Source organism: Phyllopteryx taeniolatus, chromosome 4 (genome assembly GCF_024500385.1).
Source record: "Phyllopteryx taeniolatus isolate TA_2022b chromosome 4, UOR_Ptae_1.2, whole genome shotgun sequence".
In the NCBI taxonomy this organism is placed as follows: Eukaryota; Metazoa; Chordata; class Actinopteri; order Syngnathiformes; family Syngnathidae; genus Phyllopteryx; species Phyllopteryx taeniolatus.
The window spans coordinates 32,842,215-32,866,449 of record NC_084505.1 but is presented as its reverse complement, the minus strand read 5'-3'; the positions used below and the strand labels follow the sequence as shown (position 1 = coordinate 32,866,449).

The 24,235-nt window shown below is 40.2% G+C and overlaps 3 protein-coding genes across 3 annotated transcripts in view; 2 read left to right on the top strand and 1 right to left on the bottom strand.

Moving 5' to 3' along the window:
• Nucleotides 1–6,298, bottom strand: part of LOC133477266 (uncharacterized) — a 36,837-nt gene extending 30,539 nt beyond the window's left edge. The window contains exons 1-7 of the mRNA XM_061771847.1: nucleotides 6,189–6,298; nucleotides 3,588–3,687; nucleotides 2,720–2,738; nucleotides 2,593–2,620; nucleotides 2,262–2,384; nucleotides 636–832; nucleotides 453–556 (exon numbers count right to left, since the gene is read on the bottom strand). Of these exons, the coding sequence (XP_061627831.1) occupies nucleotides 453–556; nucleotides 636–832; nucleotides 2,262–2,384; nucleotides 2,593–2,620; nucleotides 2,720–2,738; nucleotides 3,588–3,687; nucleotides 6,189–6,212 (595 nt within the window). The 5' untranslated portion in view covers nucleotides 6,213–6,298. The remainder of the gene's footprint in view (nucleotides 1–452; nucleotides 557–635; nucleotides 833–2,261; nucleotides 2,385–2,592; nucleotides 2,621–2,719; nucleotides 2,739–3,587; nucleotides 3,688–6,188) is intronic.
• Nucleotides 6,299–7,361: 1,063 nt separating this feature from the next.
• On the top strand, nucleotides 7,362–12,350 carry ears2 (glutamyl-tRNA synthetase 2, mitochondrial). The gene is made up of 10 exons (XM_061771842.1): nucleotides 7,362–7,767; nucleotides 8,712–8,867; nucleotides 8,932–9,121; nucleotides 9,211–9,361; nucleotides 9,695–10,016; nucleotides 10,104–10,212; nucleotides 10,935–11,088; nucleotides 11,230–11,360; nucleotides 11,438–11,573; nucleotides 12,113–12,350. The coding sequence occupies exons 1-10, from the start codon at nucleotides 7,581–7,583 to the stop codon at nucleotides 12,206–12,208; spliced, it is 1,632 nt and encodes a 543-aa protein (XP_061627826.1). The 5' UTR covers nucleotides 7,362–7,580; the 3' UTR covers nucleotides 12,209–12,350.
• Nucleotides 12,351–13,501: 1,151 nt separating this feature from the next.
• Nucleotides 13,502–23,874, top strand: LOC133477259 (ADP-ribosylation factor-binding protein GGA3-like). The gene is given in 19 exon segments (XM_061771841.1): nucleotides 13,502–13,647; nucleotides 13,731–13,845; nucleotides 14,656–14,740; nucleotides 15,662–15,737; nucleotides 16,875–16,973; nucleotides 17,973–18,096; nucleotides 18,176–18,276; nucleotides 18,363–18,386; nucleotides 18,388–18,444; nucleotides 18,549–18,680; nucleotides 19,259–19,433; nucleotides 19,540–19,719; nucleotides 20,915–20,961; nucleotides 21,075–21,178; nucleotides 21,275–21,408; nucleotides 21,927–22,096; nucleotides 22,185–22,226; nucleotides 22,228–22,296; nucleotides 23,353–23,874. Coding segments are annotated over 19 exon segments (1,869 nt in total). The 5' UTR covers nucleotides 13,502–13,623; the 3' UTR covers nucleotides 23,464–23,874.
• Nucleotides 23,875–24,235: the final 361 nt, after the last annotated feature.

Sequence of the window (24,235 nt, the reverse complement as noted above, 5' to 3'; positions counted from 1 at the left end):
CTGCCCGATGACAGCTGGGATAGGCTCCAGCACGCCCGCGACCCTAGTGAGGAGAAGCGGCTCAGAAAATGGATGGATGGATGATGGTAAGAATGCCAGAAACCTATATGGCTGACAATTTTACTTTATACAAATATTTTTGATCCCTTTAAAACAAAGTCACTCCAAATGATGTCATAGTTTTGTAAAATCTCTTCAAATCTACACTTTAATCGCAAATCCATTGTGGTGGTCACGTATAAGCAAAGCAAAGCAAATTTATTTATATAGCGGATTTCATACACAAGCTAACACATTGCGCTTTACACGATTAAAAACATTTAAAAACAAAGAAAAAAAACAGGAGGGGTCCAAGAACTGACCCTTGAGGGACCCCACAGGTCATTGCCATTCGATGAGATTGAAAATAACTCCATAAATCAAAACAAAATCATAAAACCCTTAAGCATTACCATTGACTCCGTTTCGTGACAGGTAGGGATACATGAAGAATGAGTAGATCCATTTTTGTCTGGCAGGAATCATCTCAGAGAAATGCTGGCTGAGCTCCTTCACCCTGTGAGAAGTGAGCAGAGCATTCAGAAGGCCGCCATCACGGAGATGGCGTTCGGTCACATGACGGGCGACGGCTGTACATTGTTTGGTAGGTGGAGCAGCTGAAGTTCTTGGTGCTGAGGCAGGCCAGGACGTGTCTGTTGATTGACTTCAACAGCGGTTTCATCTTGACCTCCATCCACATCTCTACCAGGGCTTCATTGTGGAGAGGCTCCGCGTCAGGGTCCAAAAAGAGCCCCCCCTGCAGGCTGATGTCCGCTCCCCTCGCGCTGGATCTCTGTCACAACATGAGGGGACATGAGGTTAGTGTAAGACAAACATACTGACGGATGTACTGTCCCGAAGACTCAGCTCCTCTCCCTGCTTCTCAGTACAACAGTAATTTCAGTCGTTCTTCTCAGAGGATAAAGAATGTATGCCCGTAATTATTGTTGTATGGTCTATCTACATGTGTTGGAGCTTCGTTTGTGTTCAGATCTCCGTTGTTTACCTCCACATAGATGCTAATTGTTAGCCTGTGTGCCTGATTTCTTTCAGTCTGCGTCGGTTTATTGTCGCTAAGTCACGTACCCTTCGTCATGTCATGTTTCCTGCAGTCTGTAGCGTTTTGTTTCTAAACTAATGTAAACTTTTTTGATGACAATCCATTCTGACTAGAGACATCTCAAAGGTATGCTGCGCTGGTAACAACAGACTCTCCCCGTACAAGTTATGATTGACTCAGGCGCAAACAATGACTCCATTGATGTAAACCTTATTAAACACCATAGTCTAAACTAGACAAGTCTAAATATACTCTATTGACCAGTTGCTTCAACGATTAAGAGTGAAAAGTCTGAACTCCTAAAACTAAAACTTTTAAGCAGCCACCACAAATACATTGAACGTTTTGTCATTTCATCCCTATGGCCCATTCTTCTTGAGTTAGCGTGGTTAAAATCAATTGGTCAATAGTAACTACCCGCAGCTGGAGCAACTATTGCCATGAACACTGTTTGCATTCAGCCATCCCTGGGCAACAAACTAGTCCACCAGGGAAAATCGTTCACCTGAGAAAATCGACTTAACAAATGTCCCCCTCCACCTCTCCTGTGGGATCTTCGTTTTTCTTCATTGACAAAAAAGAGAAGACCTTAACGTCCTTGCATAGATTACACCAGATTAAATGACATAACAATTAAGAGCAGATATCCACTCCTGCTTTTGAATTCTGCTTCTGAAGCCCTCGATGGTGCAGTTATTTTCTCCAATCTGGATATAAGAAACGCCTACCACCTGGTCAGAATATGTGAAGGAGATGAATGCAAAACCACGTTCAGTACACAGAACACTTTGAGTACTTCGTCATGCCTTTTGGTTCACTTGTAAATGATGTCTTGGCAGATATGTTGAAAAGGTGTGTCTTTGTGTATTTTTTGTTTTTCCATGCAGCGTTCGTTCGTTTTGTTTTGTTTTTTTGGTCTTTCTCAGTTTTTGCTACCTGCTGCCCCAGTTGGCCCGTTTAAATGAACTACTATAGTAACAGTCCCTCCCCTGCTTTCCTTTTTGTCCGCATGTTTTTCTGGCCATATCAGGATAGATGGATGTATTTTTGAGAGTTATATAAAGCAGAAACATGAACTGGTCAGGTGGCAATTTGCGTGACAACATTCCTCAAATCACGTTGAAGTGGTTCCGTCGTGGGTGTAATCTCGGGCCAACCCTACCATGAATGTATAAACGTCTATTGCCGCTTCCAGCATTCCTTTCAGATTCCGCATGTGATCCCGGCCAGTGTTTGATGCAGGCGAACCCACACACTGGAGGAAGCATGAGGCTGCATCTCGTTCCTTGAGAGAGAGAGAGAGAGAGAGAGAGAGAGAGAGAGAGAGAGAGAGAGAGAGAGAGAGAGAATAAAATAAAAAAGTAAGTTCCCATATTCTATTGTATGGAGGTATTATGATCCTAATCATAAATTGAGTAAAAGGGAAAATAAATTATCACAATTCCTTTCGATAATTCATGTGTTGTTTGTGCAAAAATCTTTTCTTCACTCACCTGGGTGGTCGAGTTGCAGGTTGCCTCTCTGCATCGGTCATGCAAAAACAAACATTCAGTGTCATAACAGAAGGGTTAGAAAGGTTTTGAAAAAAGAAACTGATTGCTTCCCTTTTAGGTATCTTACCCTTGTTCGCTAGATGGCCCTATTGGGAGGGGGGGGGGGGGGGGGGGGGGAAGAGAAACTTTCAATGACTGATTGATATTGAGAACAATATTTAGTGTAAATATTTGGAATTTCACATAAATCATTTAGAATAAAAAATGATGGAAAGAAGGGCTGCAGCCGACAGGAAATCAAATCAACTATCTTCAACATACACTAAATCAAATAACATACAAATAAATATACAGTGACCAATAGAATGATAAGAAAATGTATTATGAGATGTTGTTACATTTAGCGGTTTGACACGGAAACATTGAGCGCCGCATGTATTTGTGCAACATGTTCTCATTGTGAAATGTTCCTATTGTCTATTAATAGAGGTGAAAGAGCAAAACCAACATAGCTGCCAGCATAGCTCTTTTTTGTTCCGTACCTCCTCACCTAACCAGTCTCATTAAAACCATGTATGCAAAGTTACCGTAGAATTTGTACTGTAAGAGTTGATTATTATAATTTTTATTTATTTACTGTATACATCTATCCACACATCCATCCACACATTTAGCTGCAGCTAAACCTAACATTGGGTGTTGGTCTAATACATTTGTTAAGGACTGTTTTATTTACATTTAATAACAGTGAACTATCACTATTGGTATCAGTTTCTCCCCAAAACTGTTTATATGTAATCAAGAGGCTCTTTAGTTGATTGTGAATTTTACTGGAAGCCAATGAAGGGATGTCAAGGGATGGCAAGAACTGGTAATAAGGGACTTAGGCCTAGTTATTATTAAAAATCTAGCTGCTGTATTTTGGATTAAGCGTCTTGAGAGTAGACTGACTGAGGGAAAAGTAAACGATCACAGTGACGCTGATCCTCTCTTACCAAAGCAGCCCCACAAGAGGTAAAGCAGCAGGAAAATGTAGCCCGATCTCATGACGCCGCAGGTCTCATGAGGATGACCGCGGTTTTGTGGTGTGAGTCGCTGGGGAGGGAAGCAGAGACATCGTGTGAAACACTCCGCACCAGGGGCGCCAAATTGCAAGACTGATCAACAAAATGGTCAATGTAGCCGCATTGAAATTATAGGATGATAACAGGACAGTTTTACTCTTGATAGGAATCCTGCTCAGATGTGCCGTGAGGAACATAAAATCGTGTTTGTGAGATACAAAACGCTGCAATGTGAGTAGCTGATAGAAATCAAGGAGCGGCCATCAGTTACCTGTCAGTATTACCTGTGACTTCATATTGTCTGTCTGCATCAGTAAGAAGAATGCTGAAATTCAACACTGTTACCCTCTGACCAACAAACACAAAGAACTTGTGATGCTTTATTTTTAAGAAAACAATACAACAATAGGCAGGGGGGGGGGGAAACAACGTCCTTAGCATCAAGGGTTCTCAATCGTCAAGATGTGTTTGCTGTTTTCTGTAGTACAATGCAAACATGCCAATTTTTTAAATCTTAACGCATTCACTGCCATTGACCGCTTTAGAAGTCAAATATCCATGTTAACTGGGAAGGCTGGCACTGAATGAGTTAACTGATTATTTTAGCATGTCAATGAGTTTAATTTGTTTCGTGACCACATTTGTATCTCAATTTTTCCCAATGAAATGAATGGAACGGCCATGAATCCCCTCCCACAAAATCATTGTAACACCGTTTCACAGGAGAAAGTATCAGAAGAATATTGACATAAAAGGGTGCGGGCGTGATCAGCCGAATATTGCAATTAATCAGCAGTCCAAAGACAGAAGGGGACAATACACCCGGTCTTTTTCCAGGACCTGTTGTTTCAAAGTCCAAAACTGAAGGTCAAAAATAACCATAAAGGTGGAACAAACAGCTTCCACTTTATTTGTTCGCTTCTGATATTCGATTTCCGATAATTGTCCTCTTTTCCAATCTTTCTTTGTTTTGCCATCTTGTCACAAATTCTTGTCAGTTGTCTTCTTTTATGATATTTGACATAGCTAACAATGAATGACCTTATCTGCCTCATCTCAAATGACCTCAAATTACTCATTACGCGATTGCGCCATGTTTTTCTGTGTGTGTGTGAGAGAGTCAATAATCCCAAGTGTCCTGTGTGTTCAAGCTTATTCAAGCGGTATTAGGTAAACATAGTGGGGGACGAATGCAAGATTTCCAAATGCAGACCTTAACGGAAGTGCTGTGAAACCATTTGAAGGAGACACATTAGTTTCCTCCTTTCAAATCTCTCTTTAATTTTCTATTCACGTACTTTTCCTTCAAAACTGGGTACTCGAAAATGTATTAGCATATAAACGGCCTAACATTGATGCTTACGTTTAACGTAAAATAAATGACTGCAGATGTTAGTTTACTACCACAAACGTGAATCAAACACCCTTTACCAAACTATTGTGCCATCAATCATTACTTAAAAACACAAATAAATAAAATACCTTTACCGCAGACACAAATTGGATTCTTAAGTTTTGTAAAGGCCAATTTAAAATAATGAACATTAAATTCCCAAAATTGCAATTTTAGGGAAAATAATCCTAAAGAATGTTACTTGACTTTAAGAGAAAATCTGGATATTTAATTTATACAGTACATGCATTTACAACAGATAATACATAAATGTAGGAATAATATCATAATAATGTTAATATATTCAAATAAGTAAATATTTAGTAATTAATACAAATTAAGTAATGACTGTGAAAAAAGTGGGGGGGAATCAAATATACAATGCCTAATCCATATGTAGCCATAATATTATAATATGAACTATAGTATGTTTAAATATATTTTAATTAAATATTTGATAATTAATAAAAATTTGAATTTCATTCATAACTAAGATTTTTTGGGGGTCAAATACAATAAAAAAAAGTCCCTAATTAAATAAAATACCCCCCCCAAAAAACTAGTTCATGGAAGGGGATTATGTACACACTCTCACGTCTTACACCGGAGGTATCAAAATCAAGGCCCGGGGGCCAGATCTGGCCGTCCACATCATTTCATGTGGCTCGCAAAAGCAAATCATGTGCGTCAATTTACATAAATTATTGCTAAACTCTACCAAAATTTGAAATCATCATATGTAATAAATAATAGCATTAAGATGTTGCAAGCATTTTTTTTCATTACTAAACCCCTTTTCACAGTAACTTAAAAAATAGTTGAGCAAACTATTATCCTTGACTTCTTATTTCAAAACTAGTTTTTTTATCAATTTGTTGTTAATGTCTAATAGTATGATGAGGGGATGAAATATTTATGTGGTATCGCATTCATAAAGACCACAATGCCAACAATATGGCCCGTGACAAAAACTAATTTGAAAACCCTGTCTTATAGGTAGAATCTGTTATTCCTGATGCAGAATTCCACTACAGGCATTTTGTTGCCAGGGATACACACCATAACAAAAGAAGTAACCGTCACTTTTATCATTCATTTTCTATTAAAATTGATGAAAAATATCAAGCTGAATGTCTTACCAAATCACCTCGTTCCTTCAGCATGCGTGTGTGTTGACACCTGAAAAGCAGGTGTACCAGTGAACTCTCGGGATAATCAGACGGAAGGTGTCACCTGTCCGCTGCAAGGGGAGGGTTTAAGTGGGAGTGGGTGGGATTCGGTTTGTGTTGAAATTGTGTTTATGGATCCAGAGTAATAACACCTTCATGGAAGCTGTGAAAGCTATAGCTAAATTATACCACAGATATTGCTTTGTACATGATACAGAATAATTATTTATAATTGATAACTGGCAGGGAAGAAAGTAGGCCTACAGTATGTAACTGAGACTTCCCATTAACGTGCACGTGGACCTGCCTGCATTGTACCAACAAATCTGGTCAAACTGGTTCATTTGGCGTTTCAAACAAAGATTACATAGAGGAGATTAAAATGGGGAAGGGGAATAAAGTAAACTAAATGAATCACAATAGGATTAATTCATACTTGTATGCCACAACTATGTCTACTCTCTAATCTAAATGACTGCTATTTGCTATTGATTATTATTATTGCTGCTCCATAAAGAATGCAAATTTAATACATTCTCCTATATATTAGGGGTTCTCAAACTGTGGCCGATGAGCCGTAACTTTTAGGGTCCATAAAGTAATTTGCAATAAATTATTATGTCGTGTCATTTCAAAGAGTGCATTCCTACATATGGGGACTGGCTTGGGGAGTAGCTGAATACATAACGGTGTCACGTAATCAGAATTTTAAAAATATATAATAATTAACTGTAATCTGGTACAGTTACAGAAAAAAACATGGACTCAGATTACAGGTACATTTATTTTTAATAAATGGGATAATTTTTGCAGGAGTACATTTTCAATGTTGCTTTAGCGCTTGCTCACATTCAAAGTAGTGAAACTATCGATCTGTCTGTCTGTGTTGCATTCAAAAAATCAATTCAAAAAACATAACTTGAATTTGGATTGTTTAATTTGAAAAATTGCATTTAAAAAACATAATCTGGAAAGTATCATTTGAAATTGAATGTATTAGTTTGGAACTGAAGTCAAATAAACTTGAAAGTTATCATATTTGGCAACCTTGATTACCGAGCCATTGGGTGAAGTAATTGACTTCACCGCTATGTGGCAGTAACGAAACAAATATGCTCAAACCGGCTATACAGAAGAAGAAAATCAGCCAATTGGAATCCAAATCGGCGTATGTGCTGTGAACCTCACATGAGAGTGAAAATTCTCACCTTTTTAATTGCTGGAACGCTTTATTGAATGCGTTTTACTAACGTAATGGCAGAATGGAGTTTTTCGTTGTGCGCGTAGCCACTTCACGCAAACTAAAACGGCGTTTTTTTTTGTCAGGGGTTGAGCCACACAACGTACTCAAGTGCGGTCAACATGTCATGGTCGCGGCTCCGAACCTGCCGCTGTTACCTGAACCGGGCAGTCACTCTCGGGGTCTTTCTTTGCCCCGCCGCTGCTACAAAACTACGAATTCAACGCCAGCTTGATTCCGCCTTCAGTCGACGATGCGGCACCACGGCTGGAGGCGAGGTACGGGTCAGGTTCGCCCCAAGTCCGACAGGTAAGGTCACTTCGGGAAAATAAAATAAAATGGGGGAAAAAAATAACAAGTATGTATTTTTGATAATTGTGTGCTAATATATGTTTTGTTGTTTTTTTTTAACCTCAATGCTTCAAATTGTGAGATGCTTAAATGATTTTCAATGTTCCAGTGACACTGACTATTATATTCTATTCAATTTATTCTATTCTATCCCTGAGGTAAAAACATTTGGAGCTGCTCCGAGGTCTGTAGTAATACTTGTAGTTTTACTACATCTACTAGTAGTAAATGTACTTTTGAAAATGTTTATGATAACTATAAGTTTCAAAAGTACTCACACTCTGTACTTAAACAGAAGTGTTTAAAAAAGGGAGAACATTATGGTAAAGGTAAAACTAATTTAACTCATGGATTTAAAATCAAGAAAATGTAATTGTTTCTTTATGACGATGTACAATAATCAACAATCGCATAAGAAAAAAAGCATTCATGATAAGTGTGTCGGAGTGAGCACAGTGGCTAAATTTAATCCGTTGTCCTAAAGTGGATATCGTAAAGTGCATACAGTAAAAAGACACCAGGACAAACGGACAGAATGTGTAGAAATATGAAATAAAAATTGGTCACGGTTCACATAAAACTATAAAATTCATATACATACCTCTCTGTATTCACGTCTTCTTTACATTGCGTTGTCAAGGAGGAGGTTGAAAAAAGTTTTGACTTTTGGCACCGCAATCCACTTTTTTTTTTTTTTTGTTAATCTGAGTTTGGGTCTGGCAGTGGCTGGGTTTTGGGGCAGTAGTTGGGGAGGAAACCGCTCGGTTGTGTGTGTGTGTCTGAGTGAGATGAATGGAAACTTTCCCTGTATGTCCTTTTTTTTTTTTTTAATGTGGTCACATTTTGTTAAATTTTATAGAGTTGCGGTACCGGTAAGCACGTTACTTTCCTGTTCTTCTCAGGTTACTTGCACCTCGGAGGCCTCCGCACCGCTCTCTACAATTACATCTTCGCCAAGAAGTACGGCGGCTCATTCATCCTGCGCCTGGAGGACACGGATCAAAGCAGGCTGGTACCAGGGGCTGCTGAGGCCATAGAGGACATGCTAGAGTGGGCAGGTAGCACAAAACTGTGATGTATTTCTGCTATTAAAGATCTTTAAAGGCTAATTTTGTCCTCAAGGTATACCTCCAGATGAGAGTCCAGGCCGAGGCGGGCCGTTGGGTCCGTACCTGCAGTCGAAAAGATTGGACCTTTACAGACAGACGGCATCGCAACTATTGGAAAGCGGTCACGCCTACCACTGTTTCTGCACCCCCCAGAGGCTGGAGCTCCTCAAAAAAGAAGCCCTGAGGACAGGACAGACTCCCAGGTTATAGTAGCTCCATCACATTATCCCGACCCGCTCAGACAAGAGAGCGGTACTCTGGCATTCAGGCATTTGTCTTCCTCCCTCCTCAGGTATGACAACCGGTGTCGACATCTTCGGGCCGAGCAGGTTCAGGAGAAGCTGGCCCAGGGAGCGCCTCACGTGGTCAGGTTTCGTCTCGAGGAGGGAGTGGAACCCTTCCAGGATCTCATCTTTGGGTGGAATCGTCACGAGGTGGCGCAGGTAGGGCGCTTGTGCTGCTACTTGGCTAAAGTTTTTGACACATCTGTTTAATGATATTTTTAGTCATCACGAGTCACTTTTTTCATAGATATTGCCCTTAAGTTTTGGTGAGGTCACATGGAGATCACAATTACTTTTACAATTGCCACACTGGCAGACTTTAAATATTTGTTTGTTTGTATTTATTTTTTTGGTGAAAACTAAAAAATAAAAGGTATTAGTAAACTATTCCAGTCCAAAATGTCACTATTACACCTTTGTTAACCATCTTGGCAATTTTTTAAGAAACATTTAAATTCCTGTTGTCTTTTGTTCTCTTGTCCTTCCCACCAGGTGGAGGGCGACCCCGTGGTTATGAAAGCAGACGGTTTCCCCACCTACCACCTCGCTAACATAGTGGACGACCACTACATGAGGATCAGCCACGTACTCCGGGGCTCCGAGTGGCTGATCTCCACCTCCAAGCACCTCCTCATGTACCGCGCCCTCGGATGGCAGCCGCCTGCATTTGGACACCTGCCGCTGCTGACCAACAAGGACGGCAGCAAACTATCCAAGAGGCAGGGGGGCATATTCATCCAAAGATTCCAAACAGACGGCGTCTTGCCGGAGGCTCTGCTAGACATAACCACAAACTGCGGCTCGGGATTCAGCAGTGAGTGGTAAATTGTTAATGGTGACGTCTGCTCGCGTCACATTTAAAGTGTCATCTGGTAACAACGAATTGAATTGTGCTTGGCAGCCAATCGAGTTGGACGGACGGTAGGTGAGCTGATTTCCGAGTTTAACCCCTCAAAGATCACAACGCACTCTGCTCTGCTCGACCTTGAAAAACTCCCAGAGTTCAACAAGTGAGTCACGGTTGCTGTTTGGTGTTTTGATCTATTTTCTACCTTATTGTTTCTTAAACAACAGTAAAACTTTCCTATGCTCCTCCTTTGCTTTCACTGATTTGAACAGATTAAGTAATGATAAAAGATAATCAGCATTATTAGCATTTCCTGCTTGGATTTTATTTTGTGAGGGAATTCCCTTTACACCCCTGTTTATATTCTTTTAAAAACGTTCTAAAACTGGAGCTCCTGTATGCCAATGTGAAGGGCGCATACAGCTTTTCTTGTCTTCCTCCTCTTGGGAATCTGACCGTGACTTTATACACCTTGGGACCACCGACAGACCGCCGGTGGAACAGCAGGCGGCCATCATAAGGTCGAAAGACACAGAGGAGGCGCTGTGGGGGTGTTTTAATATCACTGACTGGTTGAATGTTTTTTTTTGTAACTATTATATATAGTATATAGTTGTATTTAAAATTAATATTTATGTACCGTATTCACTATTTCTATTTGCTTTTAATGCTTTTGACTTTATTGTTTTCTTGTTTTTATTTAGTTTTATATTTGATTTTTATTTATGCACACTATTTTGTTTGTGCAACCGTTGTCTTCTTAAAGTTCTTTATAAATAATGATGGGTTGAGTTGAATTAGTTAAGTTTAGGGTGATCCAGTTTACAGACATCTACAGCTTGAAGTGGGGCATTGCAGTCACGCTCACGTGCTCTTTCCCCCCAGAATCCACCTGCAGCATCGTATCGAAGACGAGCGGGAGTGCAATTTTCTGATAAAGGATCTGCAGCGACAAATCCGAGAGGCCTACCGGGGCGAGATCCAGGATGAAGATGTCCTGCATGAGGATTATATCAGGCGGGTTCTACACTTACGGAAGGTAAACGACTTCTTCCTCACATGCACCAGGAAGTTGCCACCACCACGGCTAACTGCAAAAAGAGAGAAAACGTTAAATGTATGTATTTTTACCACATAGTTGCTTTGCCCATCATATTGAAACTTATTTTTCTCTCTGCAGGGTCACATATCCTATCTGCGGGAGCTTGTCAGTCCCGCTTACTCGTACCTCTGGGTGCGTCCTGCCTTTTCCAGCCAACAGGTGGCGGCACTCTCCACAGAGGCCCTGCACGTCGCCACGCTGGCGCTTAAGTACGCGGCTTTAATACCAAACTCACCCAAGAGTAACAGGGCTATATCAATGTCATGTGAATATCTTTGTTTCGCAGATTAGTGGAGAAAATGGGAGAGAGAGCAGCCGTAGATCAACTGGTCAAAGACTTAAAGACAATGGCCAAGCAAACCAAAGGCACCAAATACAGACACGTGATGAAGCTCTTACGACTGACTCTCAGTGGACTGCAGGTAAGTGAAGACAGACACATTTGTACGCTACATAGTTGAGTTCAGTTAGTTTGGCTTTTTTTTTTCATTTTCATCTCTTTTCTCTTCTACTTATCTTCATTAGGGCCTCGGGTGAGCTGGAACCTGCAGACTTTACCCTTGACTGTTCGCCAGTCAATTGCAGAGCACATATAGATTTGGATATAGAAATATAGAATTGGTAGAATACTCAATTCTAAAAATATTCCATATAGCCCCAAAAGATGTATTTGGTCATTTAATTTCACCCTTCATGAGTGGGCAGGCACTCCAGTGATCCAATTATTTGTATAAAAGCACTTAAAAGTCAGTTTACCATCATATATTCCCTTTAAATAGCACATATATGATGACAATAATACAATTCCTACACTGACTCAGCTGCCAGAGTGACAAAATTTCAAGAGGAAATATATTTTGAATTGCTTGCGTTTGGTTTGATTCATCCTTTGCTCTCTCTCTCTCTCTCTCTCTCTCTCTCTCTCTCTCTCTCTCTCTCTCTTTCTCTCTTGGCTTTGCAGCAAGGACCCAGTGTCGCAGAGATGATGGTGGCTTTGGGGCCTGCGGAGACCCTCCATCGGTTCCGGAAGCTTCTTCTGCTCGATGAGACCAGCTAGCCAGCGCCCAACCACGACAACCACAAGGTCCTCTGTCCAGGATGAGGCCTTCATCTAGGAGCTTATAACTGACACTAACTATGACACAAGCAAAATGAACTGCTGAAATAAGTAATAAAGTTATTAATTATTCACATGTAAATCGGTGCACGACTCTGTGTGCAATTGGGTGCGATCTACTGTATTTACCGTAGCATGTCATGAGTGTGACAAGTGCGATTAGAATGGAAGTGCGATGAGATAATTGGTGAGTGTTGATTAAAATTGCAGCGTCAAAACTGTACGAGACAACTCGTTATGTGTCTGCCTTTGCTCTATACAGAAAAATGGACTAAAAGGGATTTATGACTTTAGTGACAAGTGTAAAAGTATGGTTACTTTTGTACGAGGAGTGTTACCACAGTGGGTAGTCACGCAACGAACTAGTTTGCGCAGCGGCGTAAGAATACGTGCTCACGCAGCACAAGAAGTCATGTTCCATTATTGCCGCACTCACTTTTATTCATTTTTTTATGATTATAGTATAGGAGTGTTTTTATTTGAAAAAAAATATAATCATTTGAAGATGATGAATTGCACACGGTGCTTGAGCTTGTGCAGCGGCATAAGAACACGTGCTCACGGGATACAAAAACAAATACAGGGTGTGCGATTTGTTTCTTTTTGTTTTGCGTCTGCAGTTATTAATTGCAATTGCATTAACAGTTTCGTCTCTTAAATTGATACAAGGGTTTCAAGATAGGATTTATAGTCTTGGTTGGGGGTTTGTAGTTAGGGTTTCAAGAGTGGGTGTGGTTTTGTGTGTGTGTTGACCCTGAAAGTGGCAGTGAACCTATTCCTGCATCCACCCTTGCTCCCTTTTTTCCTCCTTTCCTTTATTTCATATTTTTTATCCTTCCTTTCAACCTCCTCCTCTTTCCTACTTCCATCTGTCCCCCCTTTCAACCCACCCTCCCTTTCGTACATCTTCTCCTCCCTCCCCTCACCCTGCCCTCCTTTCATCCTTCCTTTCACTCTCCAAAACCGTAATTCCTGCCTCACTTTCTTTTTTACTTCATTCTATCCTTCCTTTCATTCACCCTTGGTTCGGTTCTCCTACCTTCCTTAGTTCATCACCCTTACTTCCTACGTCAACCCTAATTCCTTGCTCCCTTATTTCCTTTCTTACCATCAAATTAATTTTAGCCCAAGCCGACGCTATATTTCCTGTATTTACGACCCAACAACTGCATAATATTAGGTTAGTGGTAGACTACGGCGCGTTCTGATTTACGTACACAAATATTGGCGTCGCCGCTGTGTAACTGCGTCGTAAAACGAGGACCTCACGTACAGGACCGTTTCAGTCGTGTTAAGTTAGACTTTTGTAGCTAAGTAGGGCAACTCGTGTGTGGGAGTGTGTATCGAGTGTACACATGAGTGTGACTAGTGAATGCGGTGTGAGTGTCACATGTCGTCGCGGGTAAGCCAGTTTGACATCTTCGCTTCCCACGAGTGACACTTTTTTTTTTTTTTTTTACAGTCTCACACACGTCGACATCTACCGGGCTTCTCAAAAACTACCGCGGACGTTGCAGCAAGCAGAAAAGCGGCCATGGCGAACGACGAAAGCCATCCAACTTTGGAGTCGTGGCTCAGTGAGTATAACTAAGAGTTTGGTTGACTTTTTAGTGGTTGCTTTCGTGCTTTGCGTTCCAGTTTTGACGCGATGTCTGTGAACGCATCTCCTCGTGGCGTCTGCTGCGTTCGCGTCACGACTCGTGACATCCGCGTAAATGAATGTTTTGGACCGTTTGCTTGGGACTAACAACGCAAATAATTCGATTGATTTCGTGCATTTGTCATCGAAAGGTGTTACGTATTGGAAATATTGGTGGAAACCGCAGACGGTTGTAACAGGAAGTTGGTTCATGTCAGGGGTATTATGAAAGTTGAGCCAACGTTCATGATTTTATTTATTTTATGAGGCAATTACAGAATTTCTATTATTCAGGTACTTAAAAATATAACACTATATGTGGAAATCAGTATCACAAGTAAAGTTCACCTATAGGTAAACGGTGAACGCAACTGTACTTGTCTGAAAGTAATGTAAAGGTTTTGTTTCCTTCTTTTTGTCTCAACAACAGAGAAACCTTTTTTCTTTAAACGGTTAGAACATTGTATTTCGCATAAATAACTGGTAAAGTATAAACTGCTATTTCACAATAACTAACTTTACCAAAGGACATAATGTTGGGATGTAGTTAAGATGTTAAACATTTTCTACAATAAGTAAGTTATTAATAGTAAGAGAATTTGACAGAATAGTGAGGAACCTTTTGTGGGTCTTATGTTTTCACTTCCTCATTATGTCACGTCATTATACTGTATATATTATTAGGTAATTATAATTGTTTAATAATCTCAGAGTGGTTGTTGTGTTTTAACACTTTTCTCTTGTCCAGACAGGTCCACGGACCCAAACAACCAGGAGGACAGATGGGACTGCATCCAGGCCTTCTTTCAATTGGTCAACAAGGAGGCTGATGGGTGAGCAGAGTGTTCGAACGAGCTCTGAACTCCTGTTGATGTTTTCACATGTGCGCGGTGAATTCGGGTTTACGGTTGAAGCGCGACGACGTTGCCTCACTTCCATGTTGACATATTGCTCCGTTACGAAATCCCATCCAAGTGTGAGGCGCGCCACAAAAACAACGTCTTTCATCTTTGATGCAAGGCTGCGTAGTTTCTCAGTAATCCAGGTCATGGTAATCCAAAAAGGTTTAATCGAGGCAACAAGACTGTTGTTGTTTGTCGAAGATGTTTCACCTCTAAATATTTAAGCGTGTCGTCTCTCTATTCATGTGTCCAGTGGGGGTGGTCACAATGGGGTTGTTGTTGTTGCCAGGCGTGGCTGGTGAACGACCGTCCTGCATACCAACCGGTCATTCACGTGCCTGGTGTCAGCTCATTAGTGGGCACTCTTTCCATAGAGTGAGACTCTCTTGTGGGGGAGAGATGTCAGGAAATTGTTGTAAGCAGACAATACGTGATGCTGCAAATCTCCTTTGTTTAGAGAGGAACTTTTTTTATTTATTTTGACATCGATTGCTTCTTTCACACCTCTTTCAAACTGGTAGCGGTCTGTCCGGGTAGGTTTTTGTAGTCCAAAAACGGTAATGTGTTGTCTTTGATGGTTTCCCAAGTGAAACTGATGTTTGCATCCACACAGTTGATGTGTTCACTAAACAAAGAGATCGTAAAGAAGTGGGCAGGCTTACCTAGATACGAGTTTATCTGGTAATATGATATTTTCTACAGCTGTAAGATGCTTGAAAGTACTTAAAAATTGATCTCGACTGTGCTCAGATAGTGCTTGAATCTGATCTCGGGAAACGTGCATGAATCCTGTTTTTCGTGCCTTAGCATGTCTGCTATATTTTACAGTATATTTTATTTTGTTTGTGTCAGTCCACAGGTGGCTCTCAGTCTTCTTGCTCATAAAATCCAGTCTCCCCAAGAAAAAGAGGCTCTACAAGCTCTGACTGTAAGTAATCGAAACCTCAGTGTATTTTTGGACGCTACATTTTCTGTACCGCTCTATCCTCACAGGGATAGAGCGACCCTGAACTGGTCGCCAGCCAATCACAGGGCACATAGAAACAAACAACCATTCGCGTGCACATTCACAACTAAGGGCAATTTAGAGTCTTCAATCAACCTACCACGCATGTTTTTGGGATGTGGGAGGAAACCGGAATGCCCGGAGAAAACCCACGCAGGCACTGGGAGAACATGCAAACTCCACACAGGCGGGAGCGGGATTTGAACCCCGGTCCTCAGAACTGTGAGGCAGATGTGCTAGCTATGGTTCACATGCGAACGTTAAAGAGTCAATGAGTGAGCCTGATTAACTCTGTTGCTAACCAAAACAGCAGCACCAAAGCACATCAACCGTCTCTTAGATGAATTCAAGTGTGGAGTCGTAACGCATGTTGTAAATGAATTTCCTGCGCAGTATTTCACTTTAATGATAATCAGCATTCCAATAGATTCTGATATTGGATGACTCCACAGTGTTGTGTGTGTCCATGTTTATGTACCTGGCAGCTACGCGACTTCATGTTGTTCTGCCTCGGTGATAGTCCTAGCGCCCTTTCCAGCTGACTTCAGCATAAATACACCCTTGATTTGGCACATTGTGAGTTTATTTGAATGCTACTCTGCTTTGTGTTGACACACGCACACAAGTTAGGGAAACTGCAATCGCTTCAGGAGGGGGCTAATCTCGTAATTCTCTGAAATCTTTTAGCATATTCACATATCCACAAAATGCTCTCATCAACAGGGAGAAGCGCTGGCTTCTCCTTGACTCTGAAAATGATAAAACTGGAGTAGATGTGTTTGCATATAGGAGAGTGTCAGGACACATGTAACCATTGCCTTTTGTTCGTGCGCAGCAGGGGGTCTGTGAATAATATGTGCGACTAACTTTTATCACGTTGGCCTGAACACGATGGATTTCCGTTGTTGTTCCACTTTTAGTGTCACTCCCAGGATCTTCTGACAGCCATGTGACATCCAGCAGCACGGCTCTCCGTGCAGTTTAGTTTGTTCAAGAGGATGTAACGTTTGCTCATTCTGTTCAGTTTGGAGTGATCTGTCGCTGCTGCTTTGTTCCCAGGTTCTTGAGGCATGCATGAATAACTGTGGCAAGAGGTTCCACGGAGAAGCGGCCAAGTTTCGATTCCTCAACGAGCTCATCAAAGTTTTGACGCCAAAGGTTAGGCTCCATGCTGGTGCTCGGATGAAGTGCAGGAATTAACATTAGATTGTAACTTCTAAGGCAGGAAGCAATGAGTTTTGGGACACTGGTCGACCACCTTTAGATTTTGAAACAACTTTTTCAAAAGCAAATCACGGAAACAGAAGTAGTGATACCTCGACTTGGAAGTTTTTTGAGATACCAGCCATTGCTCTAATGAGCTTTCGTCTGAAGTTGCGAGCAAAAATTTGAAAAACGAGCGTGAGTGAATTTCAAAACAAGCAGCAATTTGGCAGATGGTGAACAATTCTTCAAAATAGAGTGCTTGCGTCATGCTTGTATCGCCATTCACAGTTTAAGTTGACTGTAAAACTAAACATGAAGCAACGAATTACATGTGTAGTTAACCAAGCCAATAACTTCACTAGCTTAATGGTAACATAAAATGGGAAACACCATAGACGAGTTACCGAAATTAGCATTGCTATCAGCTTAGGAACTTACATTTGAACACCAATGGTAGCAACACGTGCATACAATAATACTCACAGACTGACATCATAGATGCTCCTCACATGTAAGGTTTTTTTTCTTAACCATTTGTACTTGTCACACAAGTACAAAAAGAAGTTAACCACTCTGATATGTAAAAACTACTTAAACTATGATAAGTGTAGTCTTCTTCTCTTAACACTCCTTGTTGAATCTGCTCCTTTTTGGAATAAATACAAAATAAAAAAAACAAACATGTAGGCTACAGTTGATTCCTTGATGCTCGTTGTACTGAGCTCTCATGAGGTACGCTTAGGTCTCGCAGCGATATGCTGACGTCTCATCTGAGGTCATATTATTGTTTTTTTTTTTTTTTAGAATGGGATTGCAAAACCGGAAGAAAAGGCCTACTAAAAAGCAAAACGCACATCAAAATGACCTCAGTTGTATGACTCCAGGGCACTCAACACGTAACCGTAGTTTGGTCAGTTTTGTTCTGACTTGGCCAACTTCCTCTGTTCTCAGTACTTTGGTTCCTGGACTGCCCAGACAGTTAAAGACAGACTGACTCAGGTTCTTTATGGTTGGACGCTCTGGCTCAAAGACGAAACAAAGATTCAGGACGCCTACTCTATGCTCAAGAAACAAGGTGCTGCACAATGCCTTAGGAAGTCTCACACGGTCACATAATTAATTTTTACATCCTTGATGCAATATGCTTATTTTAGGCATCATAAAAAAGGATCCCAAACTACCAGATACAGTCACAATGGCCCCTCCACCTCAAAGAGCCACAGACTCCGTTTTTGACCAAGAGGACAAGGCAACGGTATGTATATGCACGTTTGTGTGTGCATTAGAGGAGGTTTTCCCCATTACTTTAGTAGTCATCCTGCTTTTTTTCTTTCCTCTCAGCTCTTAGCCAGATTATTAAAAAGTGGATGTGCCCAAAGACCTGGAGACTGCCAACAGGCTCATTAAAAGCACAATGAAAGAGGTGAGGCCACTTATGAACGACGCCATACAGCACACACTTATCTGTGTTTTTATTTTGTTTTTTGTTTCGTTTTATTAAAACAGTTGTGTTTGTGTCTTGGTTAGGAGCAGGAGAAGGCAGAGAAAGCATCAAAGCGTGAATCAACTCTGAAGGCGGTGGAGAGCAGCACCAAGCAGCTCAGGGAGATGTTGGACGAGCACACTGAAGTGGCTTTCCAGCCCAGTGACGAATTAAAGGTAGTAACATTACTATTTTTCACCTACTGCTGCACAATTCAATACTAGAACTGTATGTATTACAGTATAATTAACCAATGATTTAATAAATTGTTTTTATTTTGTTATGAGCAGTAAATTGATGAACCAGTTATTTAAAAAGATTCCAACGCATATTGAAATATTTAATATAATTATTTCACTAATATTTTTCTGAATCTAACCAATAAATTATTTCTAAATTTGTTTTACTGTAATTGCAAATGTGAATGTGTTCATTTTTCTATATTGTTTTTCTTCGCAATATCAATTAACCAATAATTTCATGAGAAGTGAATGAATACATTTTGATTAACACATTTTAGGGAAGAAAACAGTTAAAGTAATGCAATAAATATTAGGTACATCACTTTTGATGATGGGCCGGTTTAAAGAAGGTACTGAGCCGTATGAGGCGTCAATGTCAATTATCCAATCATAGGCAAAACCCTGCAATGTCCAGATCAAAAGAATGGAAAATTCTGCTGTAAAAGATCAGCTCCTTTTTTTCCCAATAGTCTTAAATATTTATCAGCTACTGTTTGTCTTCTATATTTCAGGTCTTGTATGAGAGCTGCGAGCGTCTGAGGCCGAGCCTTTTCCGACTGGCTAGCGACACGGTGGATGACGACGAGGCCCTGACGCAAATCCTGGCAGCCAACGACGATCTCACGCTGGTCGTGAATGCCTACAAGGAACGAACTGGGAGGCGGGAGTGTAACGGAAGAAGTAAAAGTAAAGAAGCGGTGACAGAAAAAAACAGGAGTGAGGCCGTATAATGTCACATTAGTGAACTGCTGATTTGTTGTTAATGTTATTTGACCGAGTGTTCTTATTGTAGCTGCTGCGAGTCCCAGAGAGATCAAGAGCTACCATCTCATCGACCTCTCGGCTCTCGACTCGCCTCAGACTGACAGAAAAGCCAACTCGCCTTTGTCCTTTCAGTCCTCGTCACCTCTCTTTTCCTCTTCTCTGGAAAGCACCTGCAACTCCGCAACTGAGCAGAACCCTCCACGATCAGGCACGTCTGCATGGTTTTTTTTTTCTCACTCTAGCTGTAGTGAAGCGACAGCCGCACATATTGCGCAAAAACTGCCACTACTACTGATTTTGAATTATACCTAGTCCAAGATGTCCCATAGATCAGAGGTTATACTAATTTTCCTCTTAACCCTCAATAGTTTATCGTGTTATATTAAAGAAATAATTCTCCAGATTTAAAAATACTTTGTATTGTGTTTTGGTTGCAAATGAATATTAGGGCTACACTGAAAAGAATTTTGAGGAAAAAAATTTTGGGGGGGGAGAAAAAAAGTTGTATATTTTCAGGGAAAAATGTTGCAATATTACTAAAATAAGATTGTATTTTTTTTAAATGAAATATCACAATACAGTGAGAATAAAATCATACTTTTTTTCAAGATAAAATAGTTATAATATTACAACAACAAAGTAAGTTTTCAAGATAAAAAGACAGACTACTATGAGAATAAAGTAGTATTTTTTTAGATTAAAAATTCTAAAATTAGTTTATTATTCTCTCAATATGACAACATTCGATGATGCCTTGAGGTACGAGTAACCCGAGTTACCAGTTTTGGAGATATGAGCTATCGTTCAGCTGAGTTTTTGCTTTGACGTGTGGGCAAAAATTTCAGATATGAGAGCTGTATGGCTGGAGGTAACTCAACTCACTTCACAACTAGCAGCAGTTAGGCAGAACGTGAACAGTTCTTCAAAAAAAGTCCTCAAGCTTTTTATTGCCACTTCCAGTTGAAGTTTCATGTCAAACTAAACGTAAAAGTGAGAGAGTTACAACGTGTATTCACTGTAGTACTTGCCAAAATATGGGTTTATTTTCTTAAGATTGCAACTTTTTTAGTCTTTTTACCTTGCAAAATGGCAAACATATTCTCATAATATTCCAACATCTAAAAAAATATATTTTTCATCTCACAAAAATACAACCTTACAGGTACATCTCAATTAATTAGATTATGGTAGAAAAGTCAATTTATTGCAGTACTCATACACTATGTAGATTCATTAAACACTTTGGAAAATACTTTTCAGAGGGCAAACTCCTGCCTAATTAACTAACTAACTAAATTAAGCTGTTGACACTATTCTGATTTATTGAGTTGTACCTATTTTCACAACATTACGGTGTGATTCTTGTAGTTTCCGTCTAACTTTGTCATGCCCTTTGATTCTAGAGTTATTTCTACTTTCTCCAAAGTCATATTATGATGAGCTGATGCAGGTAAGAATTATAACAGGAAGTTCAAGGCTCTGATGTGATATTATTAGATTTCAAATATATATATATATATATATATATATATATATATATATAATACATATTTTTCCCTACAGCTCAGTGGAGCAGTCGATGGCATGAATAAAGAGAGGGGTCCTTCACTGAGAGCCCGTGGATGCGGGGAAAACGGTTCTGCTTCGGCAAATGAAATAAACATATGGTGAACATGGCAAACTCAACCCGGACGTGACAATTTTCTGTACATGACAAGTTATATTTTGTTTGTCATTGCCCCTTTTTTTTTGCCTTCTGTCAGGTCACAGAATCAACAGTTCACAAGTTTAGGCTCATTTTCATGTTCCTCTCAACTCCCAGCACCTTCAGAAGACGCCGCTTCTCCGCAGCATGTACTGAAAAATGTCTTTGTTCCCATGGAGACCATAAAGTCTAGTACGTTTATCACAGGGCTGGGCAAACTTCATTGGTGAAGGGCCACATTTTAAATCAGACAGATGGGCCAATTTAGGTAAAGATACATTTTTATAAAACGCCTAAGGCTAAAGTGTTCATCAAAAACAAGATAGAACTTTTATTCCTAAAAATATATATTTAATATTATTTATAACCCACTATAACATTATGCAGAGAACATTGACACTACTTAAATATAGGAAAGTAAGAAATGTACTTAAGTAATGATTCAATGACAATGCACTGCACAGAAGAGTAAAAAAAAAGATGGACCTAAGCAAGTGTTTAAAAACAAACAGTTCTCAAAAATTAAATTCAAATGTCTTGAACTTAAAAGTTGAATACGACTGAACTGCACTTAAGCAGTGATTCTTTCATGTACCACGCTTAGAATTACTGTTCTATATAATTCTCAATTGACAATTCTCTATTAGCGAGTCTTGTTTTTCAGTCCTTCTCAGGAAGTTATTGTAAAGCGTGTCAACTTCTTTTCACAGGTCAGCTCGAGCCCATCACTATATTTGACCAGGGTGGCATCCACGTCTCGCTTCATTTCGCCAGGGACTCGCCGCCCGGTCATCCTGGCGTGGCCGTGGTCGTCATCTCCACAGTGAACACTTCCTCCCTGGAGGTGAAAGATTTAATGTTTCAAGCCGCTGTCCCAAAGGTGAAAACACTTCAAACACCAAAGTATCCAAGGAGGGAGGAGGGCCGTGTCAACTTCGCTTTTTTTTTTTTTTTTTTTTGCCCTGTAGACCATGTCGGTGAAACTTCAACCTTCATCTAAAACACACCTGGCCTCCATACAACCCCCTCCTGCCCCCGCCTGCCATTGCCCAGGTCATCCTGTTAGCTAATCCACACAAGGTGAGTCAGCTCATCTTTCATTCATTCATTCATTTTCCGAACCGTTCATCCTCACTAGGGTCTCGCCGGCCTCATCTTTCATGTGGTTTGATTTTGAAAATACAAAAGACAAAAATAATTAAACCTGTAGTTCATGTCGTGCCAGAGGCATTTATTTAGGGGAAGGAATGAATGTATACAAATACATTCTTATGATAATATTAAACATAAACTATACAGGGTAGGTCAAACGTCGGTGCAGTTGTGCCTTAAGATACGGCTGACTTGACTTGCGAGGGCAGACTTAAGATACGAGCGCCGAGTGAACTCAACTCACTTCACAGTAAGCAGCACTTTGGCAAATAGTGAAAAATTCTTCAAAAAAGAGGCTTCAAACTGTTTATTGCCTCTACGAATTGAAGTTTACTGTCATACTAAACATAAAATCAAGAGAATTGCACCTTGTGTTTAACACAACCACATAGCTTAACTTTCAGTCCGCTAGCTAAATGCTAAGACAAAATAGCATCTGTCTTACAGTGCTATAACCCTTTAAGCAACAGATTGGACACAAAGTGTGCAGTAGCACATGTTGACAGACACTATAACAGTACTCACTGTCATATATCCTCTGCAAAGAACGACTAATATACCAGAAAGCGCAGCACAATTGATGCAGTGACTTCTGTTCAAATGTAATTGTGTCATTACTCTGTTATTACAAAGGGTAAGGAATAGGCTCTGTATGTGTTGTAGTAAAGATGTCTATCGTGACACATGTTGGTATGAGTCATTATTTATTTGTATTATTATTAGTATTATTTGAGGTGCGGTGTTTATTCATTCACATGGACAACACTCCCTGCCCTGAATTGAGGCAGGGACGCTATACTGCAGTACAAATATTTGAGTAAATGCAGTATTTTCATCTACGTTTCTCAGTTATTTTGCTGGATACATTTACTACTACTTTACTCAACGAGTTCCGCAAATCTTGATGACCGTATAATTGTTTGACCTTGGCGGAGGTCCGCACTCTGCCTGACTCATATAATTTCTGGATCTTTGCTTCCTCAGCGTAAAATGCGCCTGCGCTACAATCTCGCTCTGATACACGGACGGCAACAGTTGAATGAGACCGGTGAGATAGGAAACTTCCCGGACTGGATGTCTCTGATTGGTTCCTGAAAACACACCACACACACACACAACCACAAACCCTCATCGGGTTGCACGAAAAGAAAAAGTGACGCTTAACATTGAGTCAGCGTAAAAATGGTTTGGCTTTTCCTCCTGATTCGACCTGTCACGGTGTTTGTCAGTCACATCTGTCACTTAAAATGTCTGATTTGCCTATAATACATTTGTATCGTTCCCAACATGTCATAAGGACGACATTGTTTTAGTCTCGCCACTGCTGGAGGCGATTTGTTTTTCCCCCCAAAATACTGTATGTTTGGTTTTTATTCATGCATTTTGTGTGTTGTTACTGTAGCTAGAATCATCGTGACTCCATTTTGCTGATTACATATTTTGCATCTGTAGCCTCATCTGACCCCATTAATAACTGTGAATAAAACAAGACCAGAGCAGTGTTAACCGTCTGAAACTGTTTTAATCTGTTCACTTGGTAAATAATGACGATATTATCGTTTTATCTTCTTTGCTGAATCGGGAAAACAACAATCGTCAGTTTAAAAAAATACAATTAAATCAAGTAGTCTATTGACAATTTAAACTAACTGTGTATCAATTTCACCTTAAAACAGCTTCAAAGTCATGTTGATCGTGCTACACTGTTTTGTACCTGGAGAGTAGAGGCTATGTTCGTTACCATGGCGAGTGCAGATCACCTTCATTGGTTCGAATATTGTTGGGCCACATTTTTCTTGTCAGAAAGTTCCACACAATTGTATTTTATGACATTATAGATTGTTGAAAAAAAATGCTTGGAACTTGG

Coding starts and splice junctions, on each gene's coding strand:
- ears2 (XM_061771842.1), top strand. CDS start 7,581: ATGTCATGGTCGCGGCTCCGAACCTGCCGCTGTTACCTGAACCGGGCA. Junction 10,017..10,103: donor CTGCGGCTCGGGATTCAGCA/GTGAGTGGTAAA, acceptor TGTGCTTGGCAG/CCAATCGAGTTGGACGGACG. Junction 11,574..12,112: donor TGACTCTCAGTGGACTGCAG/GTAAGTGAAGAC, acceptor TTGGCTTTGCAG/CAAGGACCCAGTGTCGCAGA.